This window comes from Rhea americana, unplaced genomic scaffold (genome assembly GCF_003343005.1).
Source record: "Rhea americana isolate MKP2758 unplaced genomic scaffold, rheAme1 scaffold_182, whole genome shotgun sequence".
In the NCBI taxonomy this organism is placed as follows: domain Eukaryota; kingdom Metazoa; phylum Chordata; class Aves; order Rheiformes; family Rheidae; genus Rhea; species Rhea americana.
Window position 1 is genome coordinate 103,182 of NW_028185950.1, and position 20,334 is coordinate 123,515.

General features: G+C 40.3%; 1 protein-coding gene across 2 annotated transcripts in view; it reads left to right on the forward strand.

The window, feature by feature from the left end:
- Positions 1-20,334, forward strand: part of LOC146597493 (S-adenosyl-L-methionine-dependent tRNA 4-demethylwyosine synthase TYW1-like) — a 114,416-nt gene that overhangs the window by 18,992 nt on the left and 75,090 nt on the right. For both annotated transcript variants that reach the window (XM_085302013.1, XM_085302014.1), the window contains exons 8-10: positions 1,810-1,936; positions 14,004-14,056; positions 17,016-17,134. In XM_085302013.1, the coding sequence (XP_085158139.1) occupies positions 1,810-1,936; positions 14,004-14,056; positions 17,016-17,134 (299 nt within the window). The remainder of the gene's footprint in view (positions 1-1,809; positions 1,937-14,003; positions 14,057-17,015; positions 17,135-20,334) is intronic.

The following is a 20,334-nucleotide window of genomic DNA, read 5'->3' on the forward strand; positions in this document are numbered from 1 at the left end:
TCTATGGACCAGGAAGCGTCCACTTACAAGTACTGTGTGGTGTTTTGCTCTGGATATCTGTCCTAAGAAGAGAGCCTTTCCTTTTTAGATGGATGGAAGTATCTAGTTCTGGGTTAAATAGCTTTTTTGAGAAGCTCTTTGTTTAAGATTTAATAGTTAAAAGACAATTTTGTTTCCTTCTTGCTTACATGAGAGTCTTTTAAGTAATATTGATTTTTACCATATGAACATCTTGATCACAGTTTTCTGTTGGACTTAAAAGCTCATTCATATGCATATACAAATACTTTAAAAAACTAGCCTTTCAGAGAAGTTTGCATTACAAAAACTGATAAAATYGTGTGCTTCTACCTGAAAACTGATTTTGAGCAGATAGTGTAAGTTGAGCACAGCTTTCTTCTTCAGTAAGACCCACACTGTAATACTGGTCATTAGAAAATACCTTCCTGCACAATCTCACTGAAACTGTAGATAAAGTATTATTCAGAATGAGTAGGAAAGATAGACTCTATCTTTAAATGTTTTCATTTTCTTCTGCCCTTTTCAGGTGCCATTATGAAATGTATATTTTTCTTGGACCTCAGAGTCCCTGCATTTTTTTCTTCTGAGTCGCCTTTAATAGTTTTCAGGACCTTTGCTCACATGCAAAGGAATCTGTGTATGTGTTTAGGAATGACTAATTATTCTCTCTGAGGAGCACAAAGCTTGGCAAGTAAAGAGCACTGGTTTCATTAGTGATGCTAACGGTTGGTGGGATAGACTCAGACTGGAAGCATTTATCTGAACTTCTTGATGTCTTTGGCACAAAAGAGATTTGAATATGAAATAACCTCAGGTTTTTGGAAATCAAAATGTTCTCCATTGGTCTTTGTTTATCCCTGGCTTCTCTAATACTGCAAAAGCCGTAAAGAATTGACAGATTGAGTTCCATGAAATATCAAAGTAATTATTTACTTTCATGCTGCTTTGTGCAGACATGAAAAATACTCAAAAATCTCTGAAGTGACACTTATACAGCAGGGGAGTCACAATTTTTTATGTGCTGGAGTTTTTCTCCTTCTTTTAAATTTATGCTAATACATGATACTCCTATGTTGGGTTGCAGCTAAACTCAAAGTACCTAAATATGGTTGTTAGGCTGCATCTGTTGGAAGCCAAACTTATGTGAGATGCTGTAGGTAGTATGTCTAGTGTTAACTGGGGGAACAGGCTTTACTTGCAGGGCATTTGAGGATTGAATTTTGATGGTGCACTTAATTGGCCTTCTAGATTAGTTGTGAAGAGTATGGTTTCTAGTCTGTAAATTCTTTGAATGTTTTAATCGTTTTAGTGATGTGGCTTTCTTCCTTGACCTGCCCAAAATGTCTGAGACAATTCCTATTTTTCCACGTAAGGTGATCACATTTTGGGTGCAAAATGGTTTGTTTCCTCCAGTTCGTGCTCTACGGAGAGATGAAGTCACTGTGGAATTACGAAGCATTTGGATTAAACATTTAAATCTTGGAGTCCCTCTGGCTCTCAGATGAGGTTCAAACCCATGTTTCTTAAAATATCCTAGAGATATCCCTTTATTGCCATGCTACTATTAGGTGTTGTGAAAGACATGGCAAAAAGGTATCATAAATTACTGAAAGACCAGACATAAGTAGATAGAGGTAAAATGCAGAATTGCATGAATGCAGAATTCGTATGTGGTCACTCACATCGGTTTCAAGTTTAGCAGGTCTATCAGGAGCAGTTGAACTGTGCCACTGTGTTTAGAACATGATGCTTGAAACTAAATGGTTGTAATTCACTGTCTTTCAACAGAAAGAGCGTGAGCTTGAGGAAGGAGGTGGCAGAACAAGCTTGTCTCAAGAGAGCACTGGGAGAAAGGAGGAGGGTGAAAGGAGAGAGATGATTACTGCAGCTCTGAGAGAAGCGCTCACAAAACAAGGTGAGGTTCTGTAACAACTAGACTCTGGATCAAACTTTGAAGTCTTAGTGGTAGATTTTTTGACAGAACAAGTAAAAGACTAGTGTTCTTTAAAATAAAGAAAGATACTGCTCTGGACTGTCCCTCATGGTAGATTCTAGCCAGAAGTAGGACAGAAGTTGAGAACGGATCCTTTTTGCTTGATTTGTAACAGGGGAAGAACCTAAGGTAGAGTACACCGAATTATGTATACAACCACCTGGGTTCACAGAGTTTGTTTCTGCTAGGTCAGCTCAGGAAGAAGATAGTACTACATGCCTTTAGCTCCCAAGATGTAAGTTTCCTAAAAGATATTTGAAGATCRACTTTGCCTCTAACTTTTTCATTTAGTCTCTCTGCTTTTTATTTCAGTTTCAAACTCAGATTTCAATACTGCAACTTTATTTCCAGAAAAGAAAGTCATTCAAATTAATTTTAATGATCCATTAGAGGAAAACAGATCATTAGTTCTCCATGAACTACAGAGAACAATGTTAATGAACTTAATGCCTTAAAAAAAATGCCCCCTGCAAAAAAATATATGCCTAAGCAAGTATGAGAAGAGAGACTGACAGCCCCACATTTCAAAAGCTTCAGTTCTGAGTGCCAAAGCCAGAAGGGTTATGTGAGCTTCTCTGTGCTACTCTGTCACTGCAGATAGAAACTGATGGGAGTTAGTCTAATCTCTGTTCTCTCTTAGCATGAGAGAGCACTTGGTTGTCTTGCCAGCTAAATCGATAGTCTTTCTCCTGATGCTTCTGAAAAGGCACTTTTGCTTATTGCAATTTTGCTCTTCACTGTAGAGCTGGGCTTTGAAATTCTTCTCATATTTTTTGTAAGTTGAGCAGCTGTGGGATTGCAACACCCTTGCTCCACAGGATCTCAGCTGTTCTTCAGCCTGAGCTCTTGGAGGTGACCAGTGCTCTCTTCAGCCCATCAAGTTGCAGGCATACTTGGTTGATTTTTGTTTTTTGTGTGTGTGGTTTTTCTTGTTTTTGTTTTTTTGCTAACCTCAGCACACCTATAAAGTAAAGAGACAATCTTTAAAATTGTGGTCTGAATGAAATAATCCAGGAAGGACCCTTTAAAGCAAGACTTAGCAAAAAGTAGCAGTGACTTTGCTGTGTTTTCATGTCCATAGCTACACTAGTGCTGACTGGAACCAGTGCAAGGTTGTCAGGTGGATGGTTTAATATATCTTCTTGGCTTTGATTCTAAAGACTAATGTGGTGACAATTGCAGAGCAGCATGCTGCAGAGTAGCTTGAGGAATATTGCAGAGTTCTGTTATTTGTTTATTTTTAGTACTCTATTTGACCTAGAAGTTTAATCTTCCTGCCTGCCTGCAAGGATGTTTGGAGAAGAGGTGAATCTGGCTAGCAGGGGTGGAGGGCGTGGGCAGCAAGAGGCAAGGCTGTCTGGAGATGGGCAGTGAGGAGGGGAACGTGCTTGTCTGCAGCAGRTCCTGAGACGTTAGAGTGGTCACTGACCCCATCACAGGGTGGCCCGTATCCACCAGGCATCTTGGGTTTTGCCTGGAGACATGGGGACCTTGGAAGGCGTATGGAGACTGCCWGTGGTACTGACTACTGAGGGGGGAGTGGGAGGTTTTTGGTGTACTGCACTGCCCTGGGGGCTCTTTGCATTGCATTGCTCTGTGTCGAGCCCATGCTACGGCCTGGTAAATGGTGGTCAGAAGWTTCATGCACCAGTATGTTTTCTGACCCAGTCTGTGTTGGTTCAGTTTGGGGGAGTGAATGAAATGGTGCCTTTTTAGTGGTATATAAAAAGTGGTCATATCTGAAAAATAAACAGTGCTAGGAGGAAGGTCACTTCCCTACCATAATTTTTTGACAGGAAGGCAGGTTTCCCACTGAACTGATTTCATTATGATGTTCCAGGGACAAGAATTCATTGTTTTGATGAAGAGCTGTATTTTGCAGGTACTTAATTCTACCTTTTTTTTTTTTTTTTTGGACATCCAGTGTTGTGCCAGCATTGGATCAACTGGATGGGTTCAACTTAGGTAAATAAGCAATTTCAAAGACTTAAATCTAGTGTGCCTGTATCTTTTCAGTTAAAACTGGCTCTTACTGATGCAACCCCCTTCTCCTTTCTTCTTGTACTCACATAATCTTTTAATGTTTGCTCTACAGTGAAGGAGAACCTGCCTTTCTTCTCTTTTCAGATGTCAGGCAGCATTTTTTCCTAGAAGTATCACACCAAGAGAGGCTTATATGACTATAAAACAACTGCCTCCTTCCCTCGACACCATTCCAAAAGAAAAAGAACAAGTGCAATAGATTCAAAAGATCACACGATTTATTTAGCAATAACTGGTTGTTTTGGGTATAGGTTCACTGTCTTTTCAGGATTATCCCTAAGGGCATAATTAGCCAAAGAGAAGGGGAAAAAACAGTAGTTATAATTTGGAAGAAGGCTCTTCCTTTATGTCGTAGTTGCATAATGGACATTTCCTTTGAACAGCGTCTCTTCAGCTATTGGAACAGTTGCTCCTTTTATTCATATTCATCTTCAGGCAACTTTATCTTGCTGCTTGTGGGTAAAGGGAGAATTGCTTGATCTATAGTTTTCTTTTAGTGCTGCCATTACATTTTGGCTAAACGTAATCTTAACTATTGAGTTGTATAGGTGCAAGGCCTTTTAGTTGTCTGCTTGTAAATACTTTTATTAAAGRTATTCTGTAATAATAGTTGCTTTTTGAAAGTTGTAACCAATCTTGTATTAGGAAATGCTGACTCCCTCTCTGTCAGCGCTCAATCTTGCATAAAATACAAATTCAGCACAAACTATTTAGTGCCTCCAGGTAACAGATATAGCTTGAAAGAGAGAGAAAGACTGACAATTTAAGTATTTGGTTGTGCGTGTTATATTTGCAGTGATACCATTTTGCTATGTTTATGCTTTGGTAGATTTTATCTGTTTAGGTAGGTGACATGAAATAAACTGAAAATAGAAACAAACCTTTGCTATTAATGTTTCCTGTGGTGATGAGTAAACGTAGCCTAGCTGAGATGTAGCATATGTTCCAATTTGCTTTCTGCAGTTGTTTGTAGGTTCTCAGAACAGTCCCCGCTGGGCTGAAAGTTTTTATGCTTGGTCTGGATACCATGAATATTTTGGGTTTTGCCTTTCTGGAACTTCTCCTGGTTGTCAGGCCCTTTGCTGTTTTTCAGGAAATGCATTTAAATCCTGCCCTAGCTTGCCAGGGAGCCTTGAGCTGCTGTCCTAATAGGAAAGGTGACTGCAAAAAGCCCGTTGTGAATCACTGGGGGTTCTTTCCATGTCCTCTATCAATCGTAATTAGTTTAATGGTGCAAAAAACTGATTACCTTTTACGTTGTTCTGCTGCTACTATAAAGCAACTACATCAGTAATGCAGAGACCTGTGCTCTCTTCTGGTTGTTTATCGTTAATAGAGTTTAACCACTTTTTGACCTGCCAAATGTTTTGCTGGTGCTGTTGCTGGTCAGATGGAGAAAAACCATAATTTGACATGCAGAATACAAAAGTGAAGGCTGAAAGCTGGAAGAAGCATTGTTTTTCTAGTGAGCTGACTCATCTCAAAAGATTTCAAGGTCATATGTGATGTCYCCCAGTGACAGCCATTTTTTACCATCCCTACTGAGTTCTAGTTATGCTGAGCAGTGCTTCAGCTTTTATTTGGTGTGCTTCTCTTAATTAAGACAGGAATAGAAACTACTATTCTACTATATGCAACTGTTTTTCCTGTAACTTTATGGTATGTAGCGTAATGGACCTGAATTAATGTTGTTTAGTGGCTGACCCTACTAACATGCTAGAAATTATTCTGTTGAGCATGTACTACGTATAGCAGGTATGATTTTTGCTGTAGCCCAGTAGGGTCGTTCTGGCTTTAATAGTTAAAATAAGCCTAGAATTTAGCGCTATGGTGTCTACGATGTCTGTTTTACCTAAATCCAAAGGCAAGTGATATTAGGAGACTGCCCATCTCAGAAATAGTGCAGGCTGCTGYGGCCCCATTATCCCTTCATGCTTTGATTTCCTGTCTGATACAAAAATATATTTTGATTTGTTTTCAGTATGTATTGGAAATCAGGCAGCTGACTTTAGGATAGGGGAAAATATTGAAGACTAGGCTTTTCAAGTGCTTATTAACCTTGTTTGAGACTAAGGTATTAAAAGCACTTGGTGGCTTTTGCTAGCTCTTCTTGGACTGTTTTCTTGTACTTGTTTTGAGCTCTTCCCTCAACTTGGCTTAGTGCTGAGCTTTTTAGATGTCCTGACTTTGGAAATAAGATATACTTCTAAAAGACATTTCCCAGAGTTTTGTGCTGGTGGATGCACACCCATTCAGGCTGTATGGCCAAATGTTGCTGTGTATCTCTGGGACGTGGCATGAATTATGTGGAACTCTTAAACTCCAGGTGGCACTAGCAGCTCGCAGCTGGRTTGAGGATTGGTGAAGAAGGCTAGGGCAGCCCCTGAATTGCCTCCTGCAGAGACCGGAATTCAAATGCTGGTCATGGAAATGTTAAAAATCAGTTGGCAAAATACAAAATTCTTCTTGCTTGAATACCTGTAAGCGGAATAAATGCAATGACTGAAACTAGACAAAGTTAAGTTAAAATTAAGATTTTCTTGAAGCTCCATTAAAAAAAAAAAAGAAAAAAAAGAAAAAAGAAAAAGTCTGTGTAAAGAATATATACAGTTAAAGTAGAAGAATCTAAGAAGCAGAAGATGCTGGAGTCCCACAGTACCAAAGATGCTGAGAGCTGATGATGAGTTGACTGCAGTAYTAATTTGCTTGTGCAGATGTAGCTGCTTATCAGTGGCGAAGTAGAAAGTTATGAGCTCAATTTTGTGGGCCTGATTGTTTCTTCATGGTTAGCTGTTGGAACTGCAAAAGTTGCTCTGTGTAGTGCACAGGAAAATAAATGTAAGTACATTAATATTTGAAACATTCTAGGTTTTTGAAGGGTCTTGGAGAGTATTGGTCTTTGAAATTGGCTAAAGCTGAGACAAAATACAAGGCATATTCAGATAAGGATAATGTTAGATATGCTTCCTTTGAGATAATACTTTCCCTAGGTAAGAGGTCACAGTTTTTATACAAATGGAAATATAGAGAAAGTAGTATGTCCATAATGACTGAAAAGACTCATTAAAATGTGCAAAAAAAAAAACCCTAGCAACTTGTGGTTATCTCTCACTTTTTTTTTTTGTTAATCTTTACATAAATTTACATAAAGCTCTTAAAGACATTAAGTTCCTGAAAGTGTCTCAAGTTCTCTTGTGAGTAAAGAAGAGTAACTCTCTTTCTCTTCATTGAAGGACAAGTGTAGACCTCCAAGTTATAATCCATCTTGCTAGGCCAGCTGGAAACCACCAGTTGGCAAAGATTTATTTTTCAGGCTAGCTACACATTTGCTGTCCACTAGCTGTTCAGTCATTAGGCCAGCAAAAATGGGTGCAGGACTTAATGGAAACTGGGGGTGCAGGACTTAATGGAAACTGGAGATGCAAGAGAGAGTTACATAGGGCACTGGAGGCAGCGAAAGAGTGGTATGAGTGTGAGGGAAAAGCTTGGGGACCTGGCGACGGAGCTGGGCGTAGCATGTGTTTTTGGGAAGCCAGACTCTTCTGTGAGGCAGCCTGTTTGAGAGTCTCATGGTGTTTTCCTTCTACTTGTTCTTCAGTTGTGGGATGCGCCCTTTTCAAGGGAGCTAGTCTCCTACAGAGAGAGGTGTAGGAATACACTTGCTGTTCATAATGTTTGAGTGGCTTTTATCTTGCAGGTCTCTGTCTCTGCCACAGTGCCTGAGAGCAGTTGGAAGGGGACTTCCCGTGATGGCTGGTTAGTTCCCTTTTCTCGGGGTTGTTCTTGTGGATGGTGTAGGGTGCTTGCCAAGCCCCCGAGATCCCTTTTTAGGAATAGGGGAGCAGCCTTTCTCCTCTTAGGATGGCAAAGCCACTGTGGAAGTTGATGAAATTACTTGGGCTGAGGGATGAGTGTCTCTCTTCTGCATCTCACTCTGGATGAGAGGACACCTCAAGTACTTGCAGTTGGTCTGGGAGATGGATTAAAGTAGGATGGGCTGCCCTATTCTTGTGATGCAAGGCCCTGGGGCCATGGTTTTCTCTAATGCCCAGTGGTTTGCTGTGGTTACTTCTGCTAGATGTAGTCAGCATGACTCATTTATGGCAAACGCTTTACAACAGCTCTCAATGGATCAACTTACTGCTTTGTTCTTTATCAAGGGTACCAGATGCAGAAGGCTTTTCCTTCCTCCCTTTTTCAACGGTCTTTGTGGCTGTTTGTTTGTCAAAGGCATAATCTCGTAGGAAATTATGCTTTTGAGTATTAGTTTATATTCCTACTGCCTAGTACCCTGGGAGTTCTGTGCTGCAAAGGAAAATGGACACTTGGATTTAAGTGAAAAGCCAGATTTTAAGAATTTACTATCTCTTGTGATCAGTTATTGATGCCARAGTTTATTGTAGTTACTGGCATTCGCACCTTTGAACTTTGCCATTCTCATTTTCCTGACACTAGGTTAGGTTTGGTTTGCCTGCTGTGGCAACTGCATTTCTCTAATCTTAGCAGGCCTTTTTTATATGTTAAAAATGTTCAGAAGGTTTTGTCTGATGTATGACAAAAAGGATCCCAAGCAATGTTTTAGCAGCTCTACTGAAAGACCAAACACTGCATCTGTTTTTGAACTACAGTGTTTTTACGTATGAGGTACATCATGCAATCCTTTGTTCTCACCCTTGCTTAGAGCTGATGGAAGTAAGCCCTTCCACAACTCACGTGCCTTTTGCCTTTCTTTAGGGGGTACTGTCTTAAAATAAAGGTGGGGAGGGAACAACCCCTTCTTCCCAAAAATTAAGATTAGATCTTGGGATATGCTGGCCAAGGTTTTCTTGAAGATTCTGAGCAGTATTGGGAAGGAACCTGGAGCGTTTCCCTATTTTACTTGGGCAATTTGAAGAATTCCACTTCTCAGATCCCACTTGTTTTTGATTCAGTACAAAATACTGATATGATTTGAATCGGTTCCTTTCACCAACAATGTGGGGTTTTTAATTCCTCTCTAGGTTTAGTTCGAATGTTGTCTTTTGTGTGGTGGTTCAAGCACAGTGGTTTTGTTAGAGCTTTCAAAATGGTCCTTGAAGTGATGGAGACAGGTTACTACTGAATCACTGAGCTGCAGTTTCAGCCCTTTTAACCAGTGCTCTTGCAGCGTGGTAGGAAATTGGAAACTCTTTTCCTGTAAACATTCTCTTAGTGTGAACTTCCCCATTTTGCACTGAGTTTCAGCTTTAACAGATAATCATTGCTTTGAATCAGAAGGCTCTTTTGAGAGGTTGGGGGGGGGACTGCTTGATAGGACTATGCTGATTTGTCAGCTGTATATGACTTCTTTTTCCCAGAAGAAAGTTTTCTGAAAGTCATTTTTTTTTTTTGTTTTTTGAAGTCTAATGTGATATCAGATTTGCCTTTACCAAGCTTAGTGATTGCCTTCTAACAGGGAAGGATAGTGAAGTCTTTCTGATACCTTTGGGGAGTTTTTCAACCACTAAGCTACTTCATTCTTTCATAACGAAATCTTTGTTGTTGTTTTCTAAGAACTTAAACAGAAGACCTGATGTTATTGRGATTTGTACTGGAAGGTGCTGTTGGGTTTTCTTCCAGCCTTTTTGCCACATCAGAATAGTCCAAACTCCTAKAAAATTAGATAGCATTATGAAGTTATGTCATAGGACTGTCTATAAAAGACAGATTTTTTTTTTCAAATCTATGCAAGTATAATGGTACAGTTTCTAATATGAACAGAGTTATAGAAAAATGTTTTATCTTGGCTATGTGTGTTCTGCTTTCTAAGTTAGAATAACATAATTACTCATCTATGCAAATAACTTATCCATMATCTGTGGCTTAGGAAAACCTGTTACTTGCATGAGATGAGTAAAAAAACAAACAAACAAAAAACTGATGTAGCAGAGAGAACCAGAAGATCAAGATATCCTGCGATGTGACATGGACATATAGATAGCRCTGTCTTATCTCAGGTGGTACGTTCCCAGTGGCTGAGAGTTCAGCAGGGTCCCTTAATGAATTCTTTGAATTTCAGAAAATGTTTTTAAACTATTATGTATATGACGGAGCTGAAATGCTACAGCATCATCTTAGACTGTAGCAGACTGTCTTTTATCCTAGACAGTGTGTCACTGAACACCTTTAATACTGCACTTTTTTCTGATTTATATATCTGGCTGTGATCTGAACTCCAGCTGGATTGTTAGGGCAAACAATCACTAAATGTTGGTAGGGTTTATTGGTCAATAACGCCAAACCAGATTTCTTCCAAAAACTTATCTGAAAACTTCATTTATACCTCTAGTGAGATRTGACACTGAATTTTAGTGACGTTTGGCAGGTTTCTGGGTTATTCAAAATTCATGAAGTGCAGGATCAACTAACACAGACTTCTGACTAGGAGTTCTTGTGTTTATTAAGACGTTGAGTTTATTACTTTATGATCTTGCTTACAATTTAAGGAGTCCTTTGAATATTGGGTTGTATGAGAAATAATAAGTGGAGACCCTAAGATATGTAGGGATTGTGAACAATCTCATCCAGACTGCACACTGTTTGGAAGGTGTTGTATCCAAATATTGACTTACGTTTATTGCTCATGAGTAGTGCCGCTTAAGAAGAGCAAAAAAGCGATTGTGTCCAGTGAGCCCTGGCTTAACATAGGTGCAGACTTTTGGGCTGTCAGTAAGATTCAAACTACCATTTAAATCTATTTTTGTGACACTATTTGTAAGAAAGCCTTGGCAGAGTTGCAGTGAAGTGGCAAAGCTGGTGGAAGAGATGAATTTTCAAGAGAATTATTCATTAGATCTGAGATGCAGAATCAGAGCTGAGAAGACTCTGACTCGTTCTCTAATGTGTTTACTCTCATGTTTGGTTTCTGGCATAACCCTTTTTACTTTCTCTTAGCCTGAACTGGTTTGCTGCTTGTGTTACTGACCAGCGGTAAGARAACACTTGAGGAAACGAGCTTTCTGGATACAGAGGCACTTCGTTTGCTTAGAATAGATGTGTAAAGAGCACCAGGCTTTGGACATTCGTGTGTGTAAARCTTTATCTGGTTTTATGTTCTGGAAAAACATGGCAAGGCCTAAATTCACTGAGATGACTGACAAAGGTAACCACACTTTCTACAAGAGCAGTAGTGAAGAACAGTGTTCAATAGCTTTGTATGGTGGATTTTAAAAAGTTATGTGAATATATACTGTTTCTTCTAGTAACCATAGCTGTGACTTCTGGCAGCAGCAAGTGAAATGAGTAAGCCCCTTCTCATCTCTAAAGCTGGCTRAAGGCTGTAAGCCTCTGTTTTGATGTTGAACATGTACAATTTTCTTGGCCTTTATAGGAAGTTGTGGGCGCTCACATGGTAGAAGTTGGTCTAAGTAACTAAGAGGAAAATGCTGCAGCTTTGGGCTCCAGAGTTTGGCACCTTGCTCAATTTATCTGGCTCCTTTCTTCCCTTAAATGACTCAGTAGCGGATTTGGGCAAGCGTGTTCTATTTTCAATTTAGTTTTAATCTAACACTCATTTTAAAGCAGCCGTATTAGTTCTACTGACAAGTGATCTTGGAGAGAATCTTACATGGCTGCTGCTGCTGGACTCTGAGAAATGTAAAAATATGCAGAGGGCTATGCTGGTTGACAATAGCTAAGAGTCTAGCTTGGAGAGGAAGAATTTACCATCCATTTTCACACTCGCCAAAAAGTCTTGTGAAGACATGAATTCCAGCAGTGGAAGGAGGTCTCCTTTGAGATTAGGCCTTGTTGGACAAACCTGTCTGCAAAGAAATGCAGAGCAGATRGGCAGGACACATCCAGGGTAGGATGAGGAGATGTGAAATACCCAAATTCAGTCATGTATACTTGGTTGCACCTCTGACCATTGTCAGAGTCAGAAATCGCTACAGGGTCTTCTGGGTCCCATCCAGTCCTCTAGACTGGTGTCTTTAGTACTGATTCCACATTTTAAGTACTGGTCATAGTTACACTAAATGCTGTGATGCCTTTCTCCGGGAAAGAATTGGATGCTCTACTGTGTAAAATATAAAGGCTTTCTGGCTTGCAGCAGTTTGTTCTTCCTTACCAGCTTTTGTTTAACTTTGAGTATGTATGTGGAGTTTTAAAGGGTATTCATTTGGAGAAGGATGAAATATCCACTCCCGCAGAGATGGAGGGGAGAGGGCCTCAGTACTTGGGAACTGCCCAATATTGAAGTTGCTGAAACATCATTTAATCTGACTGTCACTCTGTTTGCCATCTGAAGAAGGGGTCTCCACTGCTTGTTCCTGCCAGGCATCCTGCTTGTGCTGGCACAAGGATTCGTACAATCTCCTGGAGAGTCACAGCAAGGAACCAACCAGACTAAAATCAAATATGACCAACCCCTTGACCCCTAGCAATGCCAAAGCCAGCACAAGGGGACAGGAGCAAACATCAGAGGGAGATGGCAGAGGAAACTGAGTAGATCTGTTGGATTCAAGTGCCAGAGTAACCCAAGCAGAGTGCTMTAGATGCTGCATGACTTCTTGTTAACTATGGCTGTCTTCACACTGTTTAATTTTTAGCTGGTGCAGCTGTCATGGCAYCTGCCTTGTCTTCAGTTCCCTGCTTGGCTCGATGTCCTTGAAGCTACAGGGGTGTGTGTTTGGGGTGCAGTGGTGCTGTCTCAAGGTTCTGCTGTGGTGCTGTGCACAAGAGGCATGCAGCAGCAAATCTACCGGGCAGGATAATTGTGCCCCTTTTTTGTTGGAAGAGGGGATGGCCAGTTCCTTTTGCTGAATGACAAGTTTGTGCTAGTTGGCAGGAAGGAGATTTGATGCATAAACTTTAGTTTCCCTTGAAAGTGTTGACATGAGCCTGAAGGGACTAGTTGAAGCAGTTTGGGGACATCCAGGACAAACTGATATATAAGTTCTCTGTGAGCTGCATGAATGATGCCATCAGGCTTCTCAAATCCCACTTATTTTTATGCTGATTTTAAGGTGATTTTTAATCTTTCATATATGGATCTCTAAGCATTTTTTTCAAAGAGAAAAATAACCTAACTCATGCAGTTTGGGTAATAATAGTACTTAGTGCTGAAAGTACCCCGTGGAATTAATCCTCTTGGACCAATAAATTTAAATGAAATGATGTTAGTCCTGGCTGGTGAGTGGGTAGAGTGTTTTCTTCTGGGCATGGAGGAGCAGACCCCTGACGGATGTGAGTGCARTGGCCATGCTACAAGCCAGTGGAAATGTGACTTGTGCCCATGAAATTGAGATTTAAACTAAAGCCCTGCGTATCAATCCTTGTTCGTCAGTCTCATAGCTGAAGGGGATCAGTTGCTATTCTCCAGCCTTGGGCAGGCCTGCTGAGAAGCAGCAGGAGCAGAGCTCCTCAAACCTGGGGAAGAATTATCTCTAGGCTGGCGGCATAAGGCCCGGGAGATGCTCCCTTCTCCACACTCCTCCATGCCCTACTTTGGGGGCAGTTGAACTGCATGCTGAGGTGGCTGTGGTGAGACTGTCACGGTGTGCTTCGGTGCTTGCTTTGAGCACAGACCTCATCTGCGCACATGTGGGTTGCAGCCATCCCTGAARTTCAGTGCAGATGTCCTGCATGACTTCACTCTGCCATCCTGTGTCAAGAACAAGTAACATGGCCAACCCACATTGATTCGAACAAGATCAGGCAACATAAACAGATCCTCTGAGAAGAGAAACTGTTTCAAATTGGCCGAAGTCCCTTGGGTGGCAGTRGCCAGTGCTCTGAACAGACTCCCAGAATTTGATGGAAAGTGCTGTGGATGGGCATTAACATCATGCTGGTACTGTCAAGTTTGTGCCCGTGTTTCTGGGGCTAACAGAGAAGAGCAGGATTGAGAGGATGCTTAATAGATGTGTTTTGGTGAACCAGTTATTGCAGGTTAAAAGTAACAGTTTAGTTTATTTTTTGTTTTCAGGTTACAAACTGATTGGAAGCCACTCTGGGGTGAAGCTCTGTCGGTGGACAAAGGTATTTCCCCCCTCCCCCACTCACTTTTCTTCCCACTCTTTCTTCCCCACTTCTCACTTTTTATCTAGAGACTTAGGTGTTACAACTTCCAAGTAAACTACGATACTACTTGTGAGAAAATATACTTTGTCCTCCATGCTGTAGTTCTGTGTTTAAAGCTATTAAAATSCTGCTACTAAGAGTGAGAATGTGATTGCAGCAAAGAATTGAGAACGTTTTCTGCGTGTGCATATTTTATTTTATTTTGTTTCCTGATATTCTGCTAGCGTATCTCCTGCCTACTGAAATATATGGCGTGAGTAGAGCATCAGAGGAAAGTGGGAGGGCGATGTCACTGGTGTGACATCGGTCACGGTCTTCAGAAGCAAAGATAACACAGTCCCATCATTGCGTTCAAGCAGACGCAGAAGGGCGTTTAAACCAGTTGTTCCATGACTAATATAGCTGCTCTTCCWCAATTTTTTGGCATTTGTCAAGGAAGATTTGGACAGTAAAGTAACTTTTGCTTTGTCAGTGCTTAAAACTTTTTAAAAATAGTCTTTGTAAGAGTGTGTGTGCGTATAAACAAACACACACATATACGTGTATAGACATATAGATATGTACCTATGTATATTTATATACACACATTTATGTGTATATATTTGGATAACATGAAGGATTACTATATATATACACACACTCATCCTTCAAGTTCTACATGTGTGTATTGTAGACTATGTAAAACAGTATTATTTTTTTTGAGTAGTTTGTCTGCAGACTTGAAACCTTCCCGGTGAAGGTACAGATCCTTGTAGATCCTTCAGCTACTCCAATATGTTTATTGTTTTAACTGCCCTTTGCAGGTCTCTGAGAAGTAGCTCACAGATCAAAAGTTGCAAACTGTCGTTCTGTACCTCAGTGCTATGTATTTTAGGAGTAACATTTAACATACTAAAGCCTTCAGAACTTGCAGGATGGTAAACGCTGTGAATCTGCACCTCTTTAAAATGCCAGCATGCCTCTTAATTCTTGTGCTGTGGCGGTGATCAGTTCCTTGTCTCTTAGCTCCTCTTCAGCTGTTTTTTTACTGAAATATCTGTACTGCCTCATCAGAAGACTTGTGGACAGTTTTAAAAGCCTCCTGTTGTATTGTCATGAATGTTTGTGAGACATCCTGATCCTCCTAATACTTCTGCTGTTTACTTTTACAAATATTTCTCTCTTCTACTGTGTGTGGGTTTTTTTTTTTTTTTTTTTTTTTTTTTTTAAGTCTGAGAAGGCCATGAGTTGTTTAAAGAAAAAGTTCTCGAACTCTCAGTGCTGCGAATGAAAAGGCAAACCAGAGAACCCGGTTGTATTACAGAACCAGAATTTAATGCAACGCTGAAGCCATCTCACAAAATAAATAGGAATTCTCTGTGCTTAGATGGGACTGTGCTATTTTTAGCTTAAGCAGGAATTGAATGTAAAGTGCTCTAATAAATTGGGCTGAAACTGTTTACAAGCAGTGGCTTTGACTCAGGTTCACACCAATATATAAGTGTCTTCAGAAGGCTTGTTCCAGATTTGTGCCAGTGGAAAGGGGGAGCAGGCTTAGAAGGAACAGTGTTAAGTAAAGTTACATAGTGATATCTCAGATTAAAACTATTGTATTTTATCATATTCTGGAAAAGAGTAAAAAAAACCCAAAGAACTACAAATTCTAGGAAAAGCCTTCTGAAATCCAAAATGTAACTGACTTTCCTAGAATCTATGTATCTCCTGAAATTTTTATAATTTGAGGGATGGATGGAATAAACCTTATTTTCTACTTTGTAAAAATCTTCCAACTGTATAATAATGCTGTACATATATTAGAGATTACCTGTATACTCTATTTCCATTGCTCAGTGGAGGTTATCTGGGATCACTAGAACTCTTCAGGTAGAGGAGGATGGATTAAAAGTTACTGTAGTTCCAATTTCCTCTTGAGAGTAGTAAAGATTCTCTCACTTATTATTATTTAACTGAGATAATGAAAGAGAGTCTTTGCTCCAAGCAACTTGCATGCTAAATAGAAGATAAATTCCAGTGGGAAGGCTGCTGTAATTCTGTTAAGGAAAGAGCGAAGTCCTACTAGTACCAATGTCTGATGTGAATGAAAGTTTATAAGATCAAGGTATTTATTTAATTTATCATTAGAAGAAAGTCTGCTAGACAAATGAGGAGAATTGAGTGTCTAGTAATGTAGCCTTTAAATTGATTTTTGTTATTCTCTTTACTGGGCTTTTTACACTAATGTTTTTTTACAGCTTAAGTGGCTTCATCTGCTTCTGTTTGATGGTTGATTCAGTTAAAAGCCTCAGTAAAAAACGTTGTTATGCTGTAGTATTAAAAATGAAAAATTATTAGTTAAATTAAAGTTTCTCTCCTCTAAAACAGTTGTAAATTTGACAAAAATCCTTTGTTTCTGCAAGGGTGTGTAAACAATCACACTATATACTGATCTACTTGCTGTGATTTTTTTTTTTTGAGGTGTCACCTGTCACTCTCCTGACACACCGTTGCCTGGGCTTCAATATCTGTYTTGAGTGACTTTGAACGCAGAAGTTACTTGTAACTGAACATTGCAAATATGTCCAGGAAGCAGGTAGCCAAATGGCTGCAGATACAACAGCCTTTAAAACAAGCCCTGGTTGCATTTGGAGAAGTATCTGCAACAGTTTTGAATGTTGTTATTTTTTGGTGTTTAGCTCAGCAAGTTGCTCTCTATTCCAGTGCGTTGGCTGCGTTTGGGACCTTTTGCAAACTGCTTTGGCCTTTCTGTGGTTGTGTTGCTACTTGGGTTAGTCCCCGGTGTGGTCCTCCACTGGAATTGGTTAGTCTGGAGTTAGCTTTTACTGTGAATACTTTTTTTTTTAAATGTTCTCACTCCATTTGGTTACAAATAGTGTATTTTAACTTTTCTCGGTGTTTGTTTTTTTTTCTTTGCTATTAGTCAATGCTTCGAGGCCGAGGAGGCTGCTACAAACACACCTTCTATGGCATTGAGAGCCACCGCTGCATGGAGGCCACGCCAAGCCTGGCTTGCGCGAACAAATGCGTGTTTTGCTGGAGGTAAAATACTGATGCTMTTTTACTTTGGGAGAAACCACCTGACTGCATAATATTTAACAGGTGTGTTCACAGTAGTCTTGTGCTCTGGACAGAGAGGAGCAAGAAACAAGAGCAGTGTCTAAACCTGTTCTGGCTGTAGGTGTCTGTGAGACTAATCCTCAGCCTGGCTCTGCACCATCGGTTGGTGAGCTGGGCTGTACTTTGTGTCACTCTGCCCCTCTGCTTTTCTCCAAACGGAGGACAGTGTTACTTGGGCATCCTTTCTGTTCAGAAAGGGTGTGGAGGAAGACTTTGCAAGAGAGCTGTGCTCCCCCTTCATGCTTCTACCAGCACTCTTCCCTTATCGATGGACTGACRCATTTTGCAAAGCCAGCAACCAACATGATAAATATTTAAAATAACTTTCTATTTTAAAATTGGATCCTTTTTCTCTAAATTACTTCTCCCTCCTCATCTCCAGCTTAGKGGCACTTAAAGTGGGCAAAAAGTGGTGACTTAGTATCTCTTGTCTTTCTAAAACAGTAGTTAATAAATGGTTTTCCATTTTAGTCAGAAAAGTAACCTCTTCCTCAGAGGAATTACTTAGTAGTTAATTCTCTGAAGGAAATTAGCTTTGTCTGGGTCTGAATTTAAAGCTGCGAGCTGCTCTAGCACTGCTTATTCACCAAAATGCCTGAATTTCAGAGGGAAGCTTTCTGCTAGGCTGGGGGACTGCAGGATGGGACTAGTTGGGAGAATAAGAAGCTAAGCAGAAATAAAAACAGTGATGTGAAAGTGTACCGAGTGGGATGATGTGGAGGTTATTCTTTGACTCTTGTTTCTTTTTAACTAATTTAGGCTTGGGGGGGGGGTGGCTGTGCTTCCTTTAGTTTTTTGTCTGCCTCAGAGGACTGACTGCTAATAATACTCGTACTCCATCTCTAAGCCTAGTGTCCAGCATATCAATATTTTCATGCAAAAACACCCAAATTCTTGTCAGTACCACTTCCTGTCTTTCATTAAACAGTCTTCAAGTTTTAATAATGCAAATATTTCATGGAAGTATTTAAATGACAGCATCACTGCAAAAGTACCTCTATAATTTTGAATGCACTTTGAAGTTATCTCACATGTTAGTGTTAAGTGTAAGMATTAAATACTGGTCACTCTAGTAAGTATGCATTTGGGAGTCTATTCCAAAATGTTAATTGGTGCTCTTGATAGGCTTTCATCATGTAGTAGCTTGAAAGGACACAGCAAATAGCATATTTAATGTGCAAGTTTTACCACTCCCCTTCAGAGCATGTAATAATGATCTGTTGACTGGGWTGAAAAACGTACGGAATATTTCTTTTTTCTGTGCATCAGCTAGCAACAGTGCAATTATTTCTGCACTGGTTACTGTAATGCTAGGAAGATTGCCATGTGTGTTACTGTCCGTCTGTCCCAACACAGAAGGTACATCGTAAACACCAACTAGAAAGCAGTAACACCACCAGAATTAAGTGTTTTGTTTCTAGTATTCCACTGGAGGTGATTTAATATTGTCTCACTTCAGAATGACTCAACTCAAATACTTAGCAGCAGCCTGTGTCTTGAATAAGGGACTGAAYTGAAGTCAAGCAAGTGTAAATATGCAAGCCCAGTAATTGGGTTAGGTTGCTACATGTGACACCTTTCATGSGTCTCTAACTGTAATTCTGTAGCTGTCATTTTTCACTTACTTTGTTTCCAGGATCATCTTAACACTAAGGATAACTAATGCTAGAAAAGTTATTTTAATAATGATAACCTGAATGCAAGGAAATGGCTTTCCAGAGAACTGTGGTGGAAAATGTTCTCRTTTATTAGCCTTCTGTGAGCAATATGAATTGCAGTTGTTAGACTTTTTCATGCAGACTGCAACTGTCTGTCTTCTCATCTCAGATTATCTATTGAGTTTGAAGACTTGAGGCTCATTTTGGGACTCATCCCAAGGCTCATTTTRTGTATACCTTAAGCTTGCCATAAGCCATAACTGCTGCTGAAAGACTGTCTCTGCCCAGCTTTGGCTGCTTCTTTAGACCCTATGTTTGTCCTTCTCTGTGCTGCTACAAGCCTTTGCGTGGCTGGGAGATGTGTACCAGGTCAGGGSACTGCCCAGAGTTCAAAGTAGCTGTGTTCCTCCACTGTCTGCATCTGGGGGCTGCATGGGAATTGCTCAGGAGCCACCTCCAGCGTGGTGTGTTAATTGACGTGCAGTGCCATGCTGACACAGGCCATCCACCTTTCTGCCTGGATTCATCTCTCATTGGCATGTTCAGAGGTGCTTGTCCGGCATCTGTCCTGCACTGACACAGTTGCTCCATGGCTCAACTTGCCTTGAGGCAGTGGTTCTTCCTTATTCGTGGTACTTGCAGATGTTACAGTTGTAGCAACCACAATACTATGTGATACCACTATGCCATACAGCTAGGTGGCAACCATAATGTAGTGTGCTTGCTTTGTAAAAGAGTGAGATTTTTCTTGTTTAAAAATAATAGCAATTGTGAGGCAAATAGTCTTCCTCAGAAGGAAGACATTCTCTTCTGTCTCTATTCCTCCAATTATTGCGGGGACTTCAGTGTTTTCATGATGCTTCCTTACTTCTGGCCTGGAGCTTGACAATTTGTCATCTGTAGTGTGGAGGTGACAGAGTGAGCATATTAGCACATCTGTCTTTTGAAAGCAGTTCAAAACCCTGAAGGGGTCACAAAGAAACAAAATCCTCCWTAGCTTACTCACCTTTATAGTTGGCTGGTAATCATCTCAAGAGTCAATGGGAGTAGCTGCTCTTAATTTGGTGAAGAGGAGGAGTCTTCTGCATCCACCTTTTTCAGCTACCTATTAGTGTCAGCACATCTCATAAATATGCTGGATCCAGGAATGCCTATATACTTCAAAGCCAGTCAGTCCTTGCACATTCTTTATCACAAGAGATTAAATGCAGAATTACAGACACTGGTGGCTGAGTAGTATGAGCRTATTATCTTATCATTAACAGTTACCATCTGTGCTGTTGGAGACATACGAAGTGATAGTTTTGATCTACTGTCGATGAAATGTTTCTAATACAGCTTGTATGCATTGCTGGCTTTCTCACTTAGCCCTACACACTAAACTGCAGACARAACTGCTGCAAATTTTTTAATTTGCTCTCTTCTCTCACGTTTTTGACATCTGTAGAGTGTGCCRATGTTTTC